This window comes from Doryrhamphus excisus, chromosome 4 (genome assembly GCF_030265055.1).
Source record: "Doryrhamphus excisus isolate RoL2022-K1 chromosome 4, RoL_Dexc_1.0, whole genome shotgun sequence".
NCBI lineage: Eukaryota > Metazoa > Chordata > Actinopteri > Syngnathiformes > Syngnathidae > Doryrhamphus > Doryrhamphus excisus.
The window spans coordinates 20,954,694-20,975,143 of NC_080469.1; the positions used below are offsets into that span (position 1 = coordinate 20,954,694).

General features: G+C 45.1%; 1 protein-coding gene across 4 annotated transcripts; it reads left to right on the forward strand.

Moving 5' to 3' along the window:
- The first annotated feature begins 88 nt into the window (after nucleotides 1–88).
- LOC131127665 (ubiquitin-associated protein 2-like) lies at nucleotides 89–20,209 on the forward strand. Of its 4 annotated transcripts, none has more exons than XM_058069768.1 (29): nucleotides 89–216; nucleotides 1,346–1,484; nucleotides 2,013–2,090; nucleotides 2,179–2,292; nucleotides 2,384–2,543; nucleotides 4,332–4,409; nucleotides 5,752–5,815; nucleotides 5,966–6,054; nucleotides 6,801–6,853; nucleotides 8,499–8,563; nucleotides 8,652–8,859; nucleotides 8,937–9,195; nucleotides 9,260–9,400; nucleotides 9,479–9,615; nucleotides 10,215–10,423; nucleotides 10,578–10,827; nucleotides 10,901–10,940; nucleotides 12,571–12,697; nucleotides 12,779–12,836; nucleotides 12,903–13,122; nucleotides 13,210–13,301; nucleotides 13,379–13,429; nucleotides 14,050–14,128; nucleotides 14,713–14,913; nucleotides 15,000–15,170; nucleotides 17,217–17,321; nucleotides 17,639–17,709; nucleotides 18,972–19,160; nucleotides 19,402–20,209. In XM_058069768.1, the coding sequence occupies exons 2-29, from the start codon at nucleotides 1,389–1,391 to the stop codon at nucleotides 19,495–19,497; spliced, it is 3,501 nt and encodes a 1,166-aa protein (XP_057925751.1). In that variant the 5' UTR covers nucleotides 89–216; nucleotides 1,346–1,388; the 3' UTR covers nucleotides 19,498–20,209. The 4 variants fall into 4 exon arrangements, with proteins under 4 accessions (XP_057925751.1, XP_057925753.1, XP_057925752.1 ...); XM_058069770.1 differs by having other exon boundaries at nucleotides 13,382–13,429; XM_058069769.1 differs by having other exon boundaries at nucleotides 9,263–9,400.
- The last annotated feature ends 241 nt before the right edge of the window (nucleotides 20,210–20,450 follow it).

Consider the following 20,450-nt stretch of genomic DNA (forward strand, 5'->3'; position numbering starts at 1 on the left):
AAGTATTAATTTTATTGCCTATATTAAAGTGTCACTGTGAGTGTTCAGTAACGCCGCGCGCTCTTGGTCCGCAATACGCGCGTCCCGGCTTGAAACCACGTGACAGGCAGGGCCGGTTTCAGTTGGCTACGACGGCTTCACAACGTTCAACAACGGCGCGGAGAGTCACGTGACTTCTGCTGCTGCTGCTGCTGGCTGAGCGAAGCGTGTTAGCAGGTAACGAAAAGACTAATGGCTGCGTCTTTTTATTAATTACCAACTAGTCACACACGCCCTTCAAGGTTATTATGATGACCTTTTTAGTTTGAGGGAGGCCATCGAGCGACTTTCAGAACGAGGCGTCTTTTACTCACTAACTAGCCTGCGTTGTTCTTTATTTGAGTGTATGTGGACAGGCCGTTCACATGACGGGCTATTTAAGCATTATACCGAAACTGGTTATATACATTTACGTCAAACATTGCTATATTTACACATAATACATTCCACACACTACGATAGTGTTTATATCACCTATTTGTAGCGAAAAAACACTGCGTATTCCCGTCAGTCAGTCACATTTGTTAGCCTAACCGCTAGCATTAGCATCCATATGATGTGGACTTTTGAAATGAGGCGAATTTCTGCGCACCTACGCACATTTGGGTTCAAACCCATTCACCAGTGACATAGAACAAGCTGGATGGTAGCGATCGATTGATCTGTGGATTGTCGTTAAACTAACTTATAGTCTACGTTAGTCTTCGAGTGGGGTATCGTGTGAGAGTCGCACACGGAACAAAGACAAGTGGCCACTAGCCCGGCTAAAGCTAGCTTGCTAGCTAGCCACAGCCATGCTAAGCTAACATTAGTATGGCGTTTGCCGTTTAAGTACAGTAGATTTGTTTTTACTTCCTCATACGTATATACCATGTCACCATTACTACAGTTGAAGACTGTTTTTTAACTTTCAGTTGTGTGCCAAGCTTCTAATATTATTCAAGTCAAACAGTGGTGTGTTGTGGACAATGTTGAGGGCAATGTTTACCATTCGCACTTATGTCAAATCGAAACAATTCGCCGTTGATATTATTATTATTAAAATGGTGGTATAACATTTGCTGCTGCACACTTGTGGTGTTTTTGTATGGGTGGCAGTGGGGAGGGTTGTAAGATGACACTCGCACCGTCCGCTCTGGGGGACTAAATTTAACCCTGCTAGGTGACAGATGGAGTTATAGTCTTACTTGGTATACTCCACTACACTGGCAGCTCCCTGTATAGTAATGAGCCATGCTTTGTAGTCAATTGTAAACATATCCGTTAGTTCTCAACTTATTTCTGTTTCTCTCTCTCTCCCCTCCAGATTTTTTCTATTTTGTACATACATTGTTTTGTATATACTGTATATGATGACTTCTGTGGTCAGCAATCAAGCACGGGGGACTCGGGACAGAACGCTGCCCACTACCGCACAGACAACACAGCCACAAAAACAGATACAGGTGAGTGGATGACGAGTGTTGTTGTGCCCGACCCCATAGGTTGACAGTTTTGCCGGGGCAAATTGAGGCAAACACCGACATGAACATGTGCAACGTTGCCTGGATGAGTCATAGCATGACTGTAATGTGACCGCTCCTTGCGGCTTATGTATGATAAGTCACATTTTCATATAATAAGTAGGGCTGTCAAAGTTAACTCGTTAATGACACGGTATTTACTATTACTATTATTAATACTGTTACAGTATTTCATATCAGGGTGGTGCTAAAACATTTCTGGCCCCCAGTAGGGCCAATAATTTGTCTAGGACAATGACTGTTTTAGGACAAGGAAAGGTGTCCTTAAATGACTTGTGCTGTGATTTAGGCCATTATAGAACATACTGTCACCATCTTTACTACTGTTGACCTGGAAATATACAAACTAGGTAGCTTCAGCGCGAGTGCAACACTTGTTGCCTGGAAATTTGTCTAAAGAACATTCTTGGTTTGATTCTTTGTTTCACTGACGCCTTCTTTCACACTCAGGCAACAGCGGAACAGATTCGTTTGGCTCAAATGATCTACGACAAAAATGACGCCATCTTTGAGGGCAAAGTCAAACAGGTATTCGGGTTGATGTGCCCTTGTTTCTGTTCTCTCGCTCTCTTCCATGGTGGATTGTTATTAACAAGCTATAACTCTGATCCCACAGCTGATCGAGGTCACCGGCAAGACTCAAGACGAGTGCATGGTCGCCCTCCACGACTGCAACGAGGACGTAAACAGAGCTATCAACTTCCTGCTGGAGAGCACCTCAGATGCAGTGGTATGCCGTCATGCGTTATTTTATGCATCCTTTAATGCAGTTGAATTGACAGCCGAGGGCCTTTTAAAAAAAATTTTTTTTGCATTGTCAGAACTCGTGGGAGACCGTCGGGAAGAAGCGCAGCCTCGGCAAAGAAGGAGGCCCCTCGGAGGTAAAGGAGAGCCGAGAAAAGAAGGGAGGAGAGCGGGAGGCCAGTCGAGGGCGGGGGGGTCCCAACAAGAGGGGTCGCGGTATCAGCCGCGGCCGTGAAGGTAAGCGGACAAAAGACACTTGTGTTAGGTTTTTTTTTTTTTTTTTTAACGTAACATTGATGGCCCTTGACAGCTGTGAGAAGAAGTTTGAATGTCAGATATAAAGTACATTATATAGGGCTAAAAGGTTCTACAACGTTAGGGTTGAATGAGTGAGTACTCAGGTTTTGTACTGTTAATGTTCTTGGTTTGTTAGCCGAAACCAGGACAAGGATGAGAGGAAGAGGGGAAGAGAAAGTGGAAATAAAAGAAAAGGAGCTGTCTTGGACCACATGGTCATTTCTTAAAGGGGGCATATTATGGTCCTTTAGCCCTATTGTATTGAGATGTGGACTCCACAGCTCCTGAGGATCTCCACGTGAGCACTGAAAGCTCTCTAGATTTTCCAGACTCTTCACCTATTCCAGCTGTGTTTCCTTGGATTTCCCCAAACTGTCTGTTTTTAACAGTCTGGGCACGCCCACTCCACTGTGAGTGGTCTCATTATGCTTGGACAAGCTAATCAGACACCCTGGTGGTCATTTTCTGACCATGCACCTAGCGCCTGTCGGGGATGCGATGGTTTGGAATAGGGATCGACCGATATGGTTTTTTCTGGGGCCGATGCCGATACCGATTTTTTTTCCATCACCCTTAGCCGATGGCCGATTTTGCTTGGGCCGATATTTGAGGCCGATACTGCTTTTGATCCCTCAATTTACATGAAAAAATGACCATAACAAATATTCCAGGTCTCATTTTTAAACAAATATTTATTGAAATGTAAACACTGAACACAGTAGGATTCAGCTTTCTTAAACACACATTTAAACGGCATTATCAACTTTAAAAGGAATAAATATTCAACCAAGTGCAAAATATTTCTGTCGTAGTTGAAATTTATCTAGCATCGATGTGATGACTGCTCCTCCGCAGTGTGCGTGCTCGGAGAGAGCGCACACACAACACGACACACATTTAAAGTTGCATAGTTGTTCATTCTTGTTCTGCTCAACTGGTGAGAGTGCTTTTATTCGTCTGTTGCGTTGGTATGTGATGTTTTTGGGCTTTCTTGTTGTCACACCGTGACTTAAACTGTTATGCCTAGCGATCACCCAGTGAAATGTGATGGGCTTGGTAAGTGTTAAAAGCAAGCTAACTCTATTACTTGTGAAAACACGCCCTTGATGTGATTCAACAGTGATTCAACCGCGACTACGTGTGTTGCGGGGTCCTCTGTAAATCATGCGGTGGAAAAATATTTCGGCGAACCCACGCGTGTATCGGCCGATACCAATGCAAGGGGAAAAAAACGCAAATATCGGCCCGATATATCGACCCTTAGTTTGGAACACTCAACTGTTGGGGTCTCGACCCAAAAAGCCCATTCCCCCCTCCCCCACCCCACAAGGTGTATGCCATGTGGGTGACTCGACCAAGCTTGAACAGGAAGAGGAGGGACATTGAGTGTCAACTGAAAAGTGCCGTCACTCCGACACACGGCCAGATAGCATTTTTATGTGCTGGAGAAGAGCGTGCTATAAAAAGACGTGGGGAAGTCCGCCTAAAGTTCCAAACTTTGTTGCAAACAAGGTATTTGCGTGTTAGTTGGAAGATTAGTGCAAATTTGGTCGCCGCTTGTTACGTGAGTGGTGTCTCAACAGCCCAAGCAGTTAAGAACCACTGACTTATGCTATATTATTATAATATGCATCTTTCACTTTGTTCATGCATTTCTTTTCGATGGTGTTTGATTCATTGATGAGCATTACCGTGACACCTTACTAACCTTTCATGCTTTGCTTCCAGGTCGTGCCGAGGAGAATGGTCTCGAGGTGGCGCCAGGAGAAAAGGGAGGGGACCGTGGACGCAGGGGGCGGGGCAGAGGTGAGCGTTGCACGAGATGTGTTGATTTCATGACAGAACGGACAATGGAACGTTCCAAGCTTGGATTGTGTTTGTTCTCGGCACTTTGAGTGTTTTGTAAACCCGACACGGATCTCATGTTTGCTTTCTGTCTCTCACATCGGTGGTGACAGACAGTCCATCATAGCAGCTTTCACTAGTAGTAAGCTTCGGGACTAATTTGATGACTGGGTGTCATTTTAAAGTGACTTTGTGCATCCTCTCTCGGGGTGTGTTCACACATGTCAGTTTTGGTTCAGATGAAACAAACTCTAGTCCCTCTGGCCTCTCGCCTGGGCAAATAAGGCGCACTAAGACCACTTGAGAGGTGGGTCTCTGTTGCCTTGCAAGCGCACTCTAGTGCTCACTGAGGCAAGTCGACCACTGACCGCATCGTAACACTTGATAGGCTGTCACTAAATGAAGTGCAAAAAGTTAACTAACTCAAGGCACTTCCTGTATTCTTCCATCACATACGCTGTAACTAGTTCTCTAGCATGTCTTCCATCCAGTGTATTTATGAGTGCTATTGGCCAGGGGGGAAAGTCATGGGGAAAAGTCAGGGCAATTCCATGGCCCCCCCCAAAAAAATAGGTAATTACTAATACAAAATACTTCATACAGTGTGAAGGAAATTGGGAGGACGACGCTACTCCAGACACCGCATGCAGAGATTGATACGGGCTGCGATAGTGCTAGCCCCGGGTGATCGGCGTTGAGAGGCCTTTATCGGCATATGCTGATCACGGAAACCAGCCGACACTGATTGGTTGGTTGGTTTGATTGGTTGGTGGCTGATCGACTGTAGCATCCCTGGTATTTACAGACCAAAATCAAAGCTTTAATGGAGTAGATTTGTAGCCATAAAGTGAAGTGAACGCTAACCGGACCGCAGTCTCGCGCACACAAAGCATGAGTGTCAAGTGTGAAGACGCTATAAAACAGAATGTGTGCTTGGATGAGGGTTTGTCTTTTCTGTAAGCAAGTGTCGTGACGGCGTTTTCTCCATGCACCGTCTTCAGCGGATTGCATCACATGTTTGGAGACTTAGCATAGCGGGCAACGGCTATTTGTGTCGACAAGCCTTCCAAGTATTTTGGCTCTCGACATTTGTGGAATGAGCTTAGTCCTCACAGCTGCCCCCTATTGGGGTTGAGTGGGGGTGTGTGCTAATACGGTGTGGGCCTCCTTGACATGCAGGGTAGTACCTAGAGATCCAACGGTCTAGTGTCGCATTTTTGGGGTGGGGAGAATGTCCAAATCTTTCAAGTTCAGTACAATAACAGCAAGTGAGACAAAGTCACATGTTTGTATGTGTTCTCAGGGGCCGGTGGTCGAGGCAGAGGAGGAAGAGCAGCTGTAGGCGGCAGGTTCTCCCAGGGAATGGGGTAAGACCACGTTTTATTGTTGAGGAGAGGAGGTGCTGATGTTTATTACAAGCACATATCTCAAAATTATACATCTGGACAAGAAAATCTCAGAACCGCCCCGAAAATCAGCAGTAACATGCCCTACCTGCCATTTGCTCATATTCTCAGCACCTTCAATCCTGCCGACTATGCCGCCAACGCTGCCGGTCGCCACGAGACTTGGGACGGTGACGCCAACGAGCCTGCTGAGGCAACCGGTAAGGACCGTGCTGGGCTACGAGATGAACCGTTTTCACTGTGTGTGCGTGTTGTGTGGTAGCAACCCTGTTTAGCCTTATTCACCCTTATTTAATGTTTATAGAGGATTTTTGCGACAAACCTTTTTTGTTGACATAATTAGACAGGACGTGATGAACAGCACTCTTATTTGGAAGTTGGGAAGTGTCTTAAGATGAGTTGGGAGCGAGAAGAAATATGCCTCTCGTCCTTAATTTACTCGTTTAGATTAACAAGCGGTAAAACACAACATGGTGTAAACACATCCAACCCGAGTCGCACAAATGCAGACGCACTAGCGTGCTCTAAGCTAACCCCCGCTAGCTTTCATGCATTCACCTTAAAAGGAGTTTCGGTGTTTGTTTGCTAACTTTTGCTGGGATTTCGGGTTGGTGGGGGGTTAGGGGGTGGCGGGGGCAAGTGTTTATGATGAGATTCCACCATGATTGAGGGATCCGCTGGGGAAATACTTCCCCACACAAACGTTCAGTTCAATTTCCATGAGCTCAACAGTAGATTCTGTTTGTATTTGCACACAAGTGAGTATTTTGATAGCAAAATTATTAATTTTGTACCCCCCCCCCCCCCCCCCCCCGAAGTTTTTTGTAAACAGTCCAGCAGCCCTCATGTTTCTCCCAGTGTCTGCTGTGAGGCGGACAGGCTCATGCAGTTTTAAGTCGGATAAGTCAGATTCATCCAACTGTCACTGATGTTGCCTTTTTTCCAGCAACATGGGGAGGCAACTCGGAAGACTGGACTTCAGAAGACTGGAATGAAGACGTAAGTAACTATTGTGGTAAATGTGTTTTCGTTTAGTCCCCCCGTCAGGGCTGGACAATAACGATGTACCGATGGGCCGGGGCAAGTTAAAACAAAATTGGGGCAAGTAAATCCAATCAGTGATATTCCCGTCGAGCAAGTGTACTTTGGCATGCCATACTACCAAGAGTTTTTTTTAAAAGCGGTTCTTGTTGGGTGTTGATAAAACACGGACTGCGGAATTCCGGTGGTAATTTGCAAACCAATCCTTGCAAATCTTGAAATGGACCAATCAGAATCGTTTATTTAGACCGCTGTCCGCAGTCCACGTTTTACCCACACCTGTTCTTGTTCGCGATCAACCATTCAGCGATGGTTTGACTAGGAAAACATCTATCATGGCGTCCCTGCCAACATGGTCTAATTCTTCAACAACTTGTGAAGGAAAACAGCAAAAAGTGATGAACCAGTGCCTCCTAAACAAGTATTTTATTAGCGGCAGCAAATCAAATGATGGCACAGGTGAGTGAATCACATTGCTGTGACAATTTTAATCGGTCACAATGAAACACCACCGATTAGATCCAATACCAAGTGCTGATTTTGCACAAGCTACAAAATCTAGCGCTTCCATTTCTCTGTGGATTTTTCTCACCTTTGCTTCACAAATTATTGTTTGACCATTGAGCATTTTTTCTGGATTAAAAACACTTAACTAGTACACAAATGTGTCTATTCAATAATGTTTCATTGTGGTGCACAACTTATAAATATCACTGCTTAGTACGACTACCATGCGTAAGGTAGTATGGCATGCCATGTTAACATACATCTCCACTATTTGATATATTTAATCATGATCTATGTAGTAAAACAACCACAAGAAATGATAATCATTTAATCTTTATTTGAGATTCTCATGTGATGCCACAAAAATGAGATGATATCATTATGGCAGTCTTTTCATTTTACATGGGGCAAGTTCGGGCAAGTAGTTCTCACCTTAAGGATTCCCCATGGGCAAGTCATTTTTGTTTTTAATGTAGAGCCCTGCCCTGTGATCACATGATCAAAGTTATGTTGTTTGATTGTCTCAGGTATAAAGCCAACAATGGACGCAATTAATACTAGGCAAACTAGTTTGCAGTCACAGTTACTTTTTTGCAGTCCCACTTTGTTTTGTTGTGGCACTTGGTTGAAGCACTTTGATGGAGGTGTTCAAGTCTGATGCGCTATTGCCGAATGTTCCGCTTCATTTGAGTGTAGATCTGTGAGTGTGAAATTGGGACAACTGTTAAAATGGTGCTAAAGCAGTGAGGTTCCCCCAGGCTCGCTTGTCTGTATCTTCATTACTTTATGAGCGGGTGTTTCCATCTGCTACCAGGTTGCCCACTTGCTGACATAACGATTTGTCCCAGCAAGAATTGGCCGTATGTTAGGTTAGGTAAGCGGAGGTGTTTAACGCCCGTCTTTGTCTAAGGAATGATAGCCAAAGGTTGGCCAAAGCCTCACTGGGGGGGGGGGGTGGTAGAGTGAGGAGGAAGTGTCAGCTCGAAATGTGCAGTTCTACCCTGTAGGATACATTGTGGTCATTTGCGATGTTGTACTTCCTTCCCATGAAAGTGTGAAACTGTGTTGGTTAAAGTTTGCCCGTCCTTGTCCACAGTTGTCCGAGACCAAAGTATTCACTTCCTCTTCCACTCCAGGAAACCACATCCCGCATGGACAGAAGTGAGTCTCCTTGCCACTGAATGCACACCCATTTATAAAAAAAATAAAAAATTGTAAACTGATACATTTTGTTCCTCACTTCTTCCAGTGTGGACCTAGCGAGCCTCTTGCCAAAGTCTGGGGGCGGTTCTGTGGAGTCAGACCTGGTCGATGGGCCTGAGGATCTGGGCCAAAGCCTGGTCTTCACCAACTCCCACCACAATGGACGCACAGCAACGCACAGCTATGCCCACGCCACAGCCAACAGTTACGCCCACGCCGCCTCTGCTAGCACAACTTATGCACATGCCGCACTGGTACGGACACCCACTCCTTCCGCCGCAAACCCTGCTGCATGTCAGTCATGTACCTGATGTTTTCCCTTCCCTCCCAGTCCTCAGTCCTGGGCTCCGGATTTGGGTCTCTGAGTGCACCAAAGCCGGCGCCCGCATCGGACACCAGGACAGCAGAGCAGCTCAACGGGCCACGGCTCGGTCAGAGAGCAGGTCAGACTTCGGCCGCCCCCACCAGCAATGGTAGCGTTTCCAAAGATGCAGTGCCGCCCGCGGTACCAAGCCCCACTCCTCCCTCCGCCACCTCGATGGAAATCAAACCTCAGAGACTGGACAACGGACCTGCTGCTGGCCTCCACAGTACGCTCTGATCCATGATCGAAATGGTGTGTTTTTCTGTGTATAAAATGTTTCCTGTTCCCAGTAGTGGAGATGAAGCTTCAGCCCGAACCGTCAGCGGTGCTCAGCCAGCTAGCGCAGAGGTACCAACAATCATCCATCCTCCCCGCCTCAGATCCTCTGGGTCTGTCTCATCCGCATGCCCCTCAAGTGCCCACACCACCAGGTGAGATGGTATTAAAACATCATTTGCTCAAAGTTCGAGTACTTGGCAAGTTCTTGATAAGTTCCAAATCCTCTTCAGGTCACGAGTCCTCAATCCTTCCTGTAAGAGATGGGGCCTCTCCAGGATTGAAGCTGCCTGGCGTGGATCCGCCCATCACTGAACCTCCCATGCGACAGCTCAGGGCACAGAAGCGCAGAGTGCCGCCTCCTTCCAAGGTGCCTTGATTGTGGCTAATCTTGTTTTTATTGTAGAATTTTTATTTTTTCATCCACCCTCGGCCATCTCTGTGTAGAGTTTGCATGTTCTCCCCGTGCATGTGTGGGTTTTTTCCGGGTACTCCGGTTTCCTCCCACATTCCAAAAACATGCTAGGTTAATTGGTGACTCCAAATTGTCCATAGGTATGAATGTGACTGTGAATGGTTGTTTATATGTGCCCTGTGATTGGCTGGCGACCAGTCCAGGGTGTACCCCGCCTCGTAAGGAAAAAACGGTAGAAAATGAATGAATTAATATTATTGTCACCATATTGCACGTAATTGTAACTCTTGTGGTTCGTACACAGCATCAAAAACACTGGTGAGATACATTGTGGTCATCTACAACCACTTGTAGTTCACAATCACACTCCTGTATCTTTAGCTTGCTGTCCATCTTTGGAAAAATAAAGTAGCTGTACAAATGTGTCATATCTGGCTGCTGGTGTTACAAAGGCACCTGAACACCTCAATATTGTGTCCCATGCAGCGTTGTATACAATTTGCTTTCATCTTTAATTCAGTATGTTTAGTTCTAAACTTACTTCTGGTCCTCAGATCCCCTCGTCAGCAGTGGAGATGCCGGGCTCGGCCGACGTTTCGGGCCTTAACGTTCAGTTTGGAGCTCTGGACTTTGGTTCCGAGACCGGTACTGGGACAGTGGATGTGGCCCAGAAGGAGCAAACTCCTGCACCTCTGGTGGCCATGGCTGCCCCCCCACAGCAGCCACAGAGCAGCCTGTTTTCCAAGCCTCCTGTATCTGTCAGGTATGTGTCCTATGCTGCATGTATACGCATTTGTTTCTCCCGTTTTTTTATGGTTGTGTCCATTATTTGCGGTATTTCACCATTTGCTCCAGGATCTACTATACTTTGTGGAATTTTGGAAACTGTAATTTGCATCGTCTTGTTACTTAAACAGCGAACACATGAGCACCCTGCCCACCCTTCCTTCCGCCTTGCCGGAGTCCAGCTTCCCCTCGCCGTCCTTGGGCTTGCCCAGTGTCACGCCCTCCCCGTCCCTGGGTCTACCCGGTGCGTCCGCTCCGCCCTCCACCACGGCTACGACACCGAGCAAGCACGTCGAGAGCGCCGGTCTTCGATCCCTGCCGCCGCACTTGGGCTTCTCTCAGAACAAAGAGAGCCCTGCATCTGCTGCTGTACCTCTCACAGTAAGGAATGGTGTGAATGAGAGCCAAAGAAGGAATTGAACAATAACTTTTTTTTTTTTTTACTTCTCCTTAGAATGGTTACTGTGGCATGAAGGCGCAGAGCACACAGGATGGTGAGTCTGCTTTGGGGATGGCTTCTCATCTCACACGGGATACAATTAGAACATTCTTTGCATGTTTATAGTCAGTATAGTTCAGGGGTGTCAAACTCATTTCGCATCGTGGGCCACATACGGCCTAGGGAGATGTCAAGTGGGCCGGACCATTAAAATTATACCATACTCTGCTATAAATAACTAAAATATCATGTCTTTCCTTTGTTTTGGTGTAAAGAAGCACAAGAACATTAGGGAAATGTTGAAATGTAATGAACTATCCTTTTACAAAACATTTCATGAAACACCTCATATTTCCTTAGACAAATGTGCAATTTACTTTTATCATTCACAAATATGCATTGCAACTGATCCTACTGATTGTACAAAGGCACAAAACTTTAATTGGTACTGAAAAATATAGTAATGCACTTTAAGATTAAATGAGACTTTTAAAGAAAGGGATTTTTAAACCACTTACACATACGCATATAAAATCTAAATGTAATCCCTGCGTACACCTTACAAACTAAGGAGAGTGATTTCAAATGTGTAATGAAGAAAGTGTTCGCCTGTCCTGTAAATCTGTAAACTTCATACATGAAACATACATACACATACAATATATACTGAAAATTTATGGAGTTGTATGAACAGTAGAATTCCATCACACAACTTTTGTTTTGAAGCTGCTGACTAACATTAAAGTGCACATTTTTTAAATCACCACAGTAAGGATTCATCTTCACAGAGCTGTATTCTTTCAATGCAAACAGTAAGCCGTCATATTTTTCGCTGTGATGAGTCTCGTAGTGGCGTCGAATATTATATTCCTTCAATACCGAAACTTGTTGCAAACACACCAAGCACAAAGGTTTTCCGTGCATCTCTGTAAATAAATAGGACGTGGTCCATTTTTCTAAAATTCTACACTTATCTACTTTTCTCCGTTTGGATAGCGACATTTTGGCTAATGAGGGTGTAGCGGAGAGGTAGAGACCAAGGTATTAACAATGTCGTAACAAGCAGCAGATGGCGCATTGATACCGTCTGCTGTTTTCAGTCTGTCTCAGTGATGCGGCTTGTCTTCTACTCTGATGGAAAGAGTGCGCCCCTTAGCGGATAATCCATGAATTGCAGCGAATTAAAAATATTAATTCCATGTCTTTTATGCATTTTTTCCACTTTCAAATTATCCTGCGGGCCTGATCGAACCTCCTTGGGGGCCGGTTCCGGCCCGCGGGCCGTATGTTTGACACCCCTGGTATAGTTACTCCAGACCCCATTCACTGTGCAATATCTGATCAACCTCCATGTGCAATATTAAGGGCTCTAAATGCAATATACTAAGCTCTATGTGAAGTATTTCCATAATGCCTCATATTAACTCTCTAACAAGATCTCAGTGTATAGACTGGTCATATATCTCATCTCGTTTCATATTATCTACATACTGTATTGTATATAACTCTGGGAAAAACTGTTGATTTTTGTTAATACTTGGGTTGTTTATATTGTTTATTTTTCTATATTGTGTATTTTGTACTGCTTAACTGACGCTGTACTCTTGCTGCTGTGCAATACAAATTTCCCCACTGAGGGACAAATAAAGGCATATCTTAATATATCTATCTTAATGTTCTTTCAGCTACACAATCGCCCAGAACTGTGAAAACGGAGTCTCCAATCATGTCCAGTGACAGCGGCCCCGCGCATCACACACCTTCCCCTGCAGCCACTACCTCCCACTCGGCGCCCATTCCCTCACTCAACAGGTAAGTCATGCTACACATGTTGTAGCTTAATGTTGGCTCATATTGACACATTCTGACAAATGGATGCAACTTGCTTTCCAGCCATGTGAGCAGTTCTCACTCAACTGGACCGACCCACACTACAAGCTCCTCCCTCACGGTGAGCAAAAAGCAAAAAAACAGATGTGTGTTCAACAGATGTAGTGTAAAGATGTTTCCTCCTCAGACGAATAACGAGGAGAGCGCCAGCAATCTCCACGGCTTCTCCACGTCGTCCAACCAGCCTCTCAATGCAACCAATCCCTCCTCGGCTCCCATGGCTATCAGCAGTTCAAGCGGCAATGTCCCGCACCTGTCTGGAGCGCCAGGCCTGACCTCTAACGGTACAAATGGCCCACCGTCGGCTGCCAACAGCCGCACGGCAACCCTGCTCACCACCACTTCTGGTAGGCATGTTTAGGTTGTTGTTTGTTTTTTTTTTTTTTGCAATGAGACGTGGTTGGTCTGCAACTATCTTTTGACGGCTCCTTCAGGTAAAGCTCCTCCCAACTTGGCCCAAGGAGTGCCCCCTCTGCTGGCCAGTCAGTACATAATGGGCCCCGGTGGCTTGCTCCCCGCTTATCCGGTAATGTTAACATTCAAACCCAAACACAAAAGTTAGATTTATTTGCAAAATTAAAATTTCCCTCCTCCCCCAAACAGCAGATCTACGGCTACGAGGACCTGCAAATGCTGCAGTCTCGCCTTCCTATGGTGAGTCTGCTGTGATGGCAAGCATACATTTCTTTATGTTGTATATTGAGGAGAGCATGCAATGAGGTTTGACATTTTGTTGCATTAACACGGAAAATGCTGCCCAAGTGCGGCCCTCACACTGCATGCAAGTCTTTAAATGGTGTCAAACCAGACTTCAGAATTTTAGTGAGGTTTCACGGGATCGCGCAAAATAAAAAAACCTGGCGAGATTTCTCCTTTTGTAGAAAACATGTCTCACAAGACCATGGCAACCATAAGCCAACCAGACTGTGAGCTTTGGCATCGCTAGTATGAATGATAATAAACATAACATGGAAGTGGCAGTGTGCAAGGCATTATTGGAAGTGCAATAATAAAGAAAAAGGTGAGAGGAATGTTAAGCTGAAATACAAAAGTCAACACACAAAGACAAATCCTTCCCAGGAATCCAAAAGGTTAAAGATGCTAAAACCGAACCAATGTAAGCCAGTATATGCTAAGCTGCACTTATCTCAATCGTAACTCATACATTTTATTTTTCAGCATATGCAGCGGGCCAATAACGGAGCTGCATGCCGCACTCTGACCACCGCTGGTCTATTTGCATGTCTTTTAATAGTTGCTTATGCTGTACACAGGACTACTATGGTGTAACATTCCCTGGTACTGCGGCTACCATGCCTGGAAGAGACGGCCTTGCCAGTAATCCCTACACAGGTTAGTCTTATTATTCTTGCATCATTTCACAAATCCTTGCCTGAAATACAATACAGTAAACCACGGATATATCGGACTTATATCGGAAATTCGCTCACAACGGACAGATAAAAAAGAACCGATTTTTCTGTAATGCATTTCCAATAAAAATAAAATAATGATTTCGCCTATTTCGGACAAAATCTCCAGTCCCGTTCCAATGCATTTCCATTAAATTTCCCTCGCATATATCGGATGGCTGCATCGTGGCGCTCCGATTCGCCGAATTGTGACAGGCCGCTATACGACGTCGTTTGCAGCGTTGCCTGCGCGTCCAGGTACATTGGAAACATAGTCAAGGAAGTGCCTTTTTATAACGGATAAAATCCGATTTACGCATATACCGGATATAAATCCGATATATAAAACGGACATTTTCCGGTATACGCATATAACGGATTTCGCTTATATCGGACAAAATCAGTGGGAACAATTGAATCCGATATATCCGAGGTTTACTGTAGTATCATACACAACAGGGACAAAAATATTGCAGATGTTCTCTGAAGTCTGTGTCATGACTCGCTGTGCTCTTTCTCGTGCAGGAGAGGCCACAAAGTTCGGCAGGAATGACTCTTCATCTCCAGCCCCGCCGACCAGCCTGTCCACAGCCGGCGTACAGTCTCAGCCCCAGCAGGCGCCCCAGGCTGGTGCACAGGGCCAGGGTCAAGGCCAGAACCAAGGGCAGCAGACTCAGAACCAGGCCTTCCTCAACCCGCCCTTGCCGCCCGGCTACGGATACACCGGTACACATCGCTTTTGAGATGCTAGCACAAACTTTTTTTTTTCCTTCTGTTGAGCCACCGTTTTGTTTTTGTGCTTGTGTCCACAGGTCTGCCATACTATGCCGGCATGCCGGGGGTGCCCTCGGCCTTCCAGTATGGCCCCACCGTCTTTGTGCCTCCGACTTCAGCCAAGCAACCCGCAATGGGCCTGGCTAACCCCTCCAGTCAGTACCACCAACAGCATCAGCCCACTTATGGACAGCATGCGTACGGCACAGGTAGGACTTGCCACACGGAACAACCACAGTATTTTCTTCTTTGTTTCATTAAGTCATTTTACTTGATTAGACGGATTATGTAAATTTACAGTGGAACCTCTAAAGTCTTAACGCCACTGACACTGACATTTACTTGGGAGTTTCTGCATTTTTTTTTTATTGTAAGCAAGTGATAGTTTAGAGCCACATTCAAATTAATTCCATATAACAATTTAATGTTTGAACTTTGGTATGATTTGAGCAAGGGTGTCCGGGCTTTTTCCAGCTAGGGCCGCTTTGGTCTTTTGTATCTATTTTGATATATTTGCTTCCATCTCGCGTTCCCCATGACAGCAGACGCTAAACATACCGCCTTTTTCGCTGTTTACTCCCGCTATACAGCCTCTCCTCCACCGTATCGCCATGGGGATCTCCGGTTACTCGGCGTAGCGAAGGGGTGCTCAAAGCCACTGCTAATGAGGCACTTGCTTCAGGGGTCGGTATGGCAGGAAAAGCAAAGTTATGAATAAAGCACAGCTAAACACTAAAAACGCGGCGGAAAATACAGAGTTGCTGTAACTAGCTTGCACTCGGGCAGCGCCAGCTTGAAAAGTTGAGACCTCCACATTAAATCCAGTATAAAGTATTAATACAGTATTGCTCAGCCCCACTAAAAAGCTACTTAGTTAGGCTCCGATTTTATTCTAAACCAAAACCAAATGTAGCATGGAAGGACAACATAAACGAAAACTTACCACTTCCACACAGACTAGGAGAACATATTTTTTTCCTCTCCTTTTCATAGTGTTGTACATGCCAAGATAAGATAAGATATGCCTTTATTCGTCCCTCAGTGGGGAAATTTGCAATGCCAAGGCCGACTTCATGTGGTGTGAAGATTGTCTTCCAAGCTAACGTCTCGTCAATGTAACAGAATACCTCAATAAACCCAATAAATAATACATCGTGAGGCAATTGTATACATGTGCTGTACATGCTTTCACAGTAATGGGCAACCCTAACCACGATATGGCTGCCTTTGACCCCCCCCCCATTTCTTTACATTTTCAAAAATATTCCAACTTGGTATATTTTCTTTTGGAAGTATCATGACTTTATTCCAATAATATTTTGACTTTCCCCAAAATGACCGGTTCTCCTAAAATTAAGACTTTCTCTCATTATGCGTCACCTGGTCATATCACCTTGTACTTCGGTACGTGACAAAAAAAACAAAAAAAAAAACACTAACTATATTAGGAAAGCAGGAAGTGAACAAATGTAACAGTTACTGATTGTGAAAGTACCAGATGGAGGGGTAGGATTTAATAAGCTTTGCTTCTTCCTACTCCTTTTGGACATGTGGAACTGGGAACTGATTATGGGATGCACTCAATTGTAATCTGATGCATGTTCAAATGAAATGAAACCATTACCATTTTTTCTCTTGTAAAAATGACTTCTGGAATGCAAATGTGTTGACTCGGTGCTAATTAGCGACCCTGGTGGCTATTTGCTTTTGTTCGCCACAGACCTGGCAACAATAGGAGACGCTTTGCTTAACTGAAGAGGTTATTTGATTGGACGATTGTATTGCGGTTAATGGTTTAATGTGTCTGACCTTAGAGGTTCCATCATACCTTTAGTGATAGGAGGGTTTAGTTGTCATATTGATGTATGGCAGGTAGGTGACATCATTTGGTGTAATAAAAGGTCATCTGGGGTCAAGGACCATCATCCACACTTCCAATCACCCAATGCTGCATGTGTGTGGGTTGCGGGTATCGGGCCTTTTGTGTGTTTGGGGTTTTTTTTGGGCTTGTGCTGCATGCCGTAGCTCGGCGTCCCCCCCCACCCCCCACGACCCCCTTGCTGAGGTTGGCTCAATATAGACACAGCTGCTATTGTAGTCAGGTTACCTTACTGCCTTTTCTCCCCCCCCCTCCTCTTCCTCTTGTCACCTTTTGATGTTCTTCTCGTCACTTCATCATTCCTGGCTCCTTATCTTCCTGAACACCCCCCCACCCCACACATTCTATCTCTCTCTCTCTTTTCCTCCTCCTTCAGCCTTTGATGACCTGTCTCAAGCCCACGGTGGGGAGTACAGTAAGGGAGGGTACGGAGGCTCTGCCCAGTCTCAGGCCAAGGCGGCGGGCAGCGGCCCAGGGAAAGGTACACCCCCCCCCCTCTCAACCACACACACACACACACACACACACAGTCAGTGGGTGTTCAAAGCTGTGGCCAATAAGCACACACGTCCTCTGCGGTGTATTTTGCACGGATGTTAAAAAAAAAAAAAAAAAAGCAGAGTGGTTCCGGCTTATGCACTGCCTTACTTAATCAGCATCTTCCTACTGGCTGACACCCCCCCCCCTCCTCCTTTTACTAACAGCGGACCTGAACATCAAGTGTTAGATACATTCATCATTTCTTCGACCTCCTCCTTGCATATTCTATATTATCTTTGTCTTTCCCTCTGCTCTCAGCACCAGGGATGTCGGGATCAGGCACCAGTGGAGTACCCGACATGAGCGCATCAATCTACAGTAAAACACAGGTGACTTCACCTTCTTAGGCTGCCACAACCACCGATAGAGAAAGAAGCGATATCGAGCCATCAGAGCCTGGCGCTAAGTGTCAAGCGGCTAGCAAAGCAGGGGCGATTCAAGCCTTTGGTACCTTTTTTTTTTTTTTTGAAACGCGAGTTCACCACCAAGTAAGATCAAGAAGTAAGAGCGTCAAGACCTTCAAGGAGTGCAGCGTATTTGTGCCTCACTCAATCATGGCTAACAGCTAGTGGCCCAGATGCTAACGTGGAGAGCTAGCCAACTTCAGCACGGTCACAGCAGACAGGAACACAATCCCTTGTTTATCGTGGTTAATTGCTTCCATACCTGACCACGATACGTGAATTTCCAAAGTAGGATTTAATTAGGGTCAAGCAATTCATTGGAGAAATAAGTCAAAGTGAATTTCGAGCTTCTAATCAATGTAAAATTGCCGTGTCGGTAATTCCACCGCCAAAATCGCCCAGCCCAAGATTCAACATGATTAAAAGTCAATGCTTTTGCAGTTGGAGCATAGAAAAACCTGTGTATGACTTTCTAAATTGCCATCATTAGAGCCCTCTAGGCATGACGTAACACCCCTATAGCCCCCGTGACATATATATCACCCAATATAGTTGATTATAATCAAAGACTTGAGCTTGTATGTGTGTTCATTTCCATGAAATGTGTGGACAGGAATTTGGGGATTCAATTTTGTTAGCTGAAGTACCGCCACACCATTTTTGGAAAAACTGCAATAGAGCGTGGGGCCGCTATTTATAGGTTATCACATGGTTTGTCTGGTATCAGGCCAGGTATCATGCCCCCGCGTGCCAGTATCAGCCCGAGACAGATACCAGACAAACCATGTGATGATCTTATTATCACATACTATTTAATCATGAGCTTATTATCACGTACTATTTAATCAAAAGACCATTTTGTTTCCAGAAAATGTTCAGTTTATTACATGTATTATATCTAAACAGTGTAAACACAATAATTGCAAAAATATTTCAACAATAATATTTTATCAACAGTCTTATCAATGTCTGACAATTATAGGTTATCACATGGTTTGTCTGGTATCAGGCCAGGTATCATGGTATCATTTCAGCCTTTTCCCGTATCATTCATGGGCGGTTTCTAGGGTACAGGGCCAATTAATACTGTAGTATGTGATAATACTGATTACTTTAAATGACTCATTTGTAAATATGTACACCTTCTTACATATCTGATCTTGGACCTGTTGTTTGTTTTTAAACAGTCGTTTGACAAGCAGGGCTTCCACACGGGGACACCGCCCCCCTTCAGCCTGCCTTCGGCCCTCGGAGGAACGGGGCCCATGAACCCCGGGGGTGCCCCGGGTTTCGCTCCCGCTCCCTTCCTGCACATCCTGCCTCATCAACAGCCCCACTCGCAGCTGTTACACCACCACCTCACACAGGACACGCAGGTAACGTCGCACCCCAGCCCCCCAGTTTCCTGTTTGGGTCTGCACGGGTGAACACACTTTTTCAGTCAATACTTTGCCTACTTTTGTCGAAAAATTGTCAGACTAAATGACATATGTACAAGCTTCCTCCTCGTAAATGTACTTGGAGATGCCAGGTACTCGCTGCAGTTGGGTAAACAAGTACCAGACATGATTAAAAAAAAAAAAGCCTCAATGTTGTCCCCCCTCCTCCCCTCCTCAGGGTGGCCCAGGTCAACGCAGTCAGTCCAGCAGCATGCAGCAGAAAAGCCAAGGGAGCAAGTCCAGTTACGGCAGCTCCCACTACTGGGGAAACTGAGGAATTGCCCCCCCCAAATCATGACCCCCCTCCCCATTTCCCTCTTTCCTTTTGTTCAAAAGGCTGTGTGTCTGTTTGCGGAAAGGGAAAAGAAAACCAAGAAAAAGACACATTTACTCCCTCAACGAGCAACCGTAGGTGCCCTGGCCCCGCCCCCTTAACCACACCCCCACCTCCACAAGTCCTCATAAGTCTTTTTGGGTTCTCTCCCTCCCCACTGCCTCCCAATTGGTTGTACATGTAAGATATTTATGTATGTATTTATATAAATATATATATACTGTATATGTAATAGTAGAACATGACGTGGTGGCTGCATTTTATTTTTTTTGAAGGACTTTTTCTGGACTTTTGTTTTGTTTCAACACAACAGGAAGAGATGTTACATGAAAAAGACAGTTAGCCAAACAAGAACGAGGAGAGAACGACAGCACTGATGTTTTTGTTTTTTTTATGAGGACTTTCCAGGTGGGGGTGGGCTTCATGACGACTAACTGCGTTCATTTTCTTCATTTTCCATTTATATATATTTTTTATATACATTATCACTCCTCTTCGGCCCCTCCCATAATGTCTAGGCTCCTTTTTTCCCCTCCCCTCCTCCATTTTGTAGCTCCACGTTTTCTCCCTTGGCCCATCAAAATTTTATATTTTAATTTAATTTTAATCCTCATTGCCCTCTAATAAAGGTTCTGAGCAGTTGGAAGTTTAAGCCGCCTTGTGTCATTTTTCCTTTTTCTGGGATATCCTTTCATTTATTTGGAGGGAAGAGTCCAATTAAACATTTAATAAACATTTAAACTAGCTAAATATGCACAAAGGTTTTACAGTTATAGTCTATAGTGAATTACTATCCTTCGCCGCTAGATGGCAATGTGGGTACTTCTAACGTGGCCGTTATCGCTGTGGTCGCAATAGTTCTTCGTGCTATTCCAATTTATCAATATTTATTA

Coding starts and splice junctions, on each gene's coding strand:
- LOC131127665 (XM_058069768.1), top strand. CDS start 1,389: ATGATGACTTCTGTGGTCAGCAATCAAGCACGGGGGACTCGGGACAGA. Junction 6,854..8,498: donor CAGAAGACTGGAATGAAGAC/GTAAGTAACTAT, acceptor CCTTGTCCACAG/TTGTCCGAGACCAAAGTATT. Junction 10,828..10,900: donor CTGCTGCTGTACCTCTCACA/GTAAGGAATGGT, acceptor ACTTCTCCTTAG/AATGGTTACTGTGGCATGAA.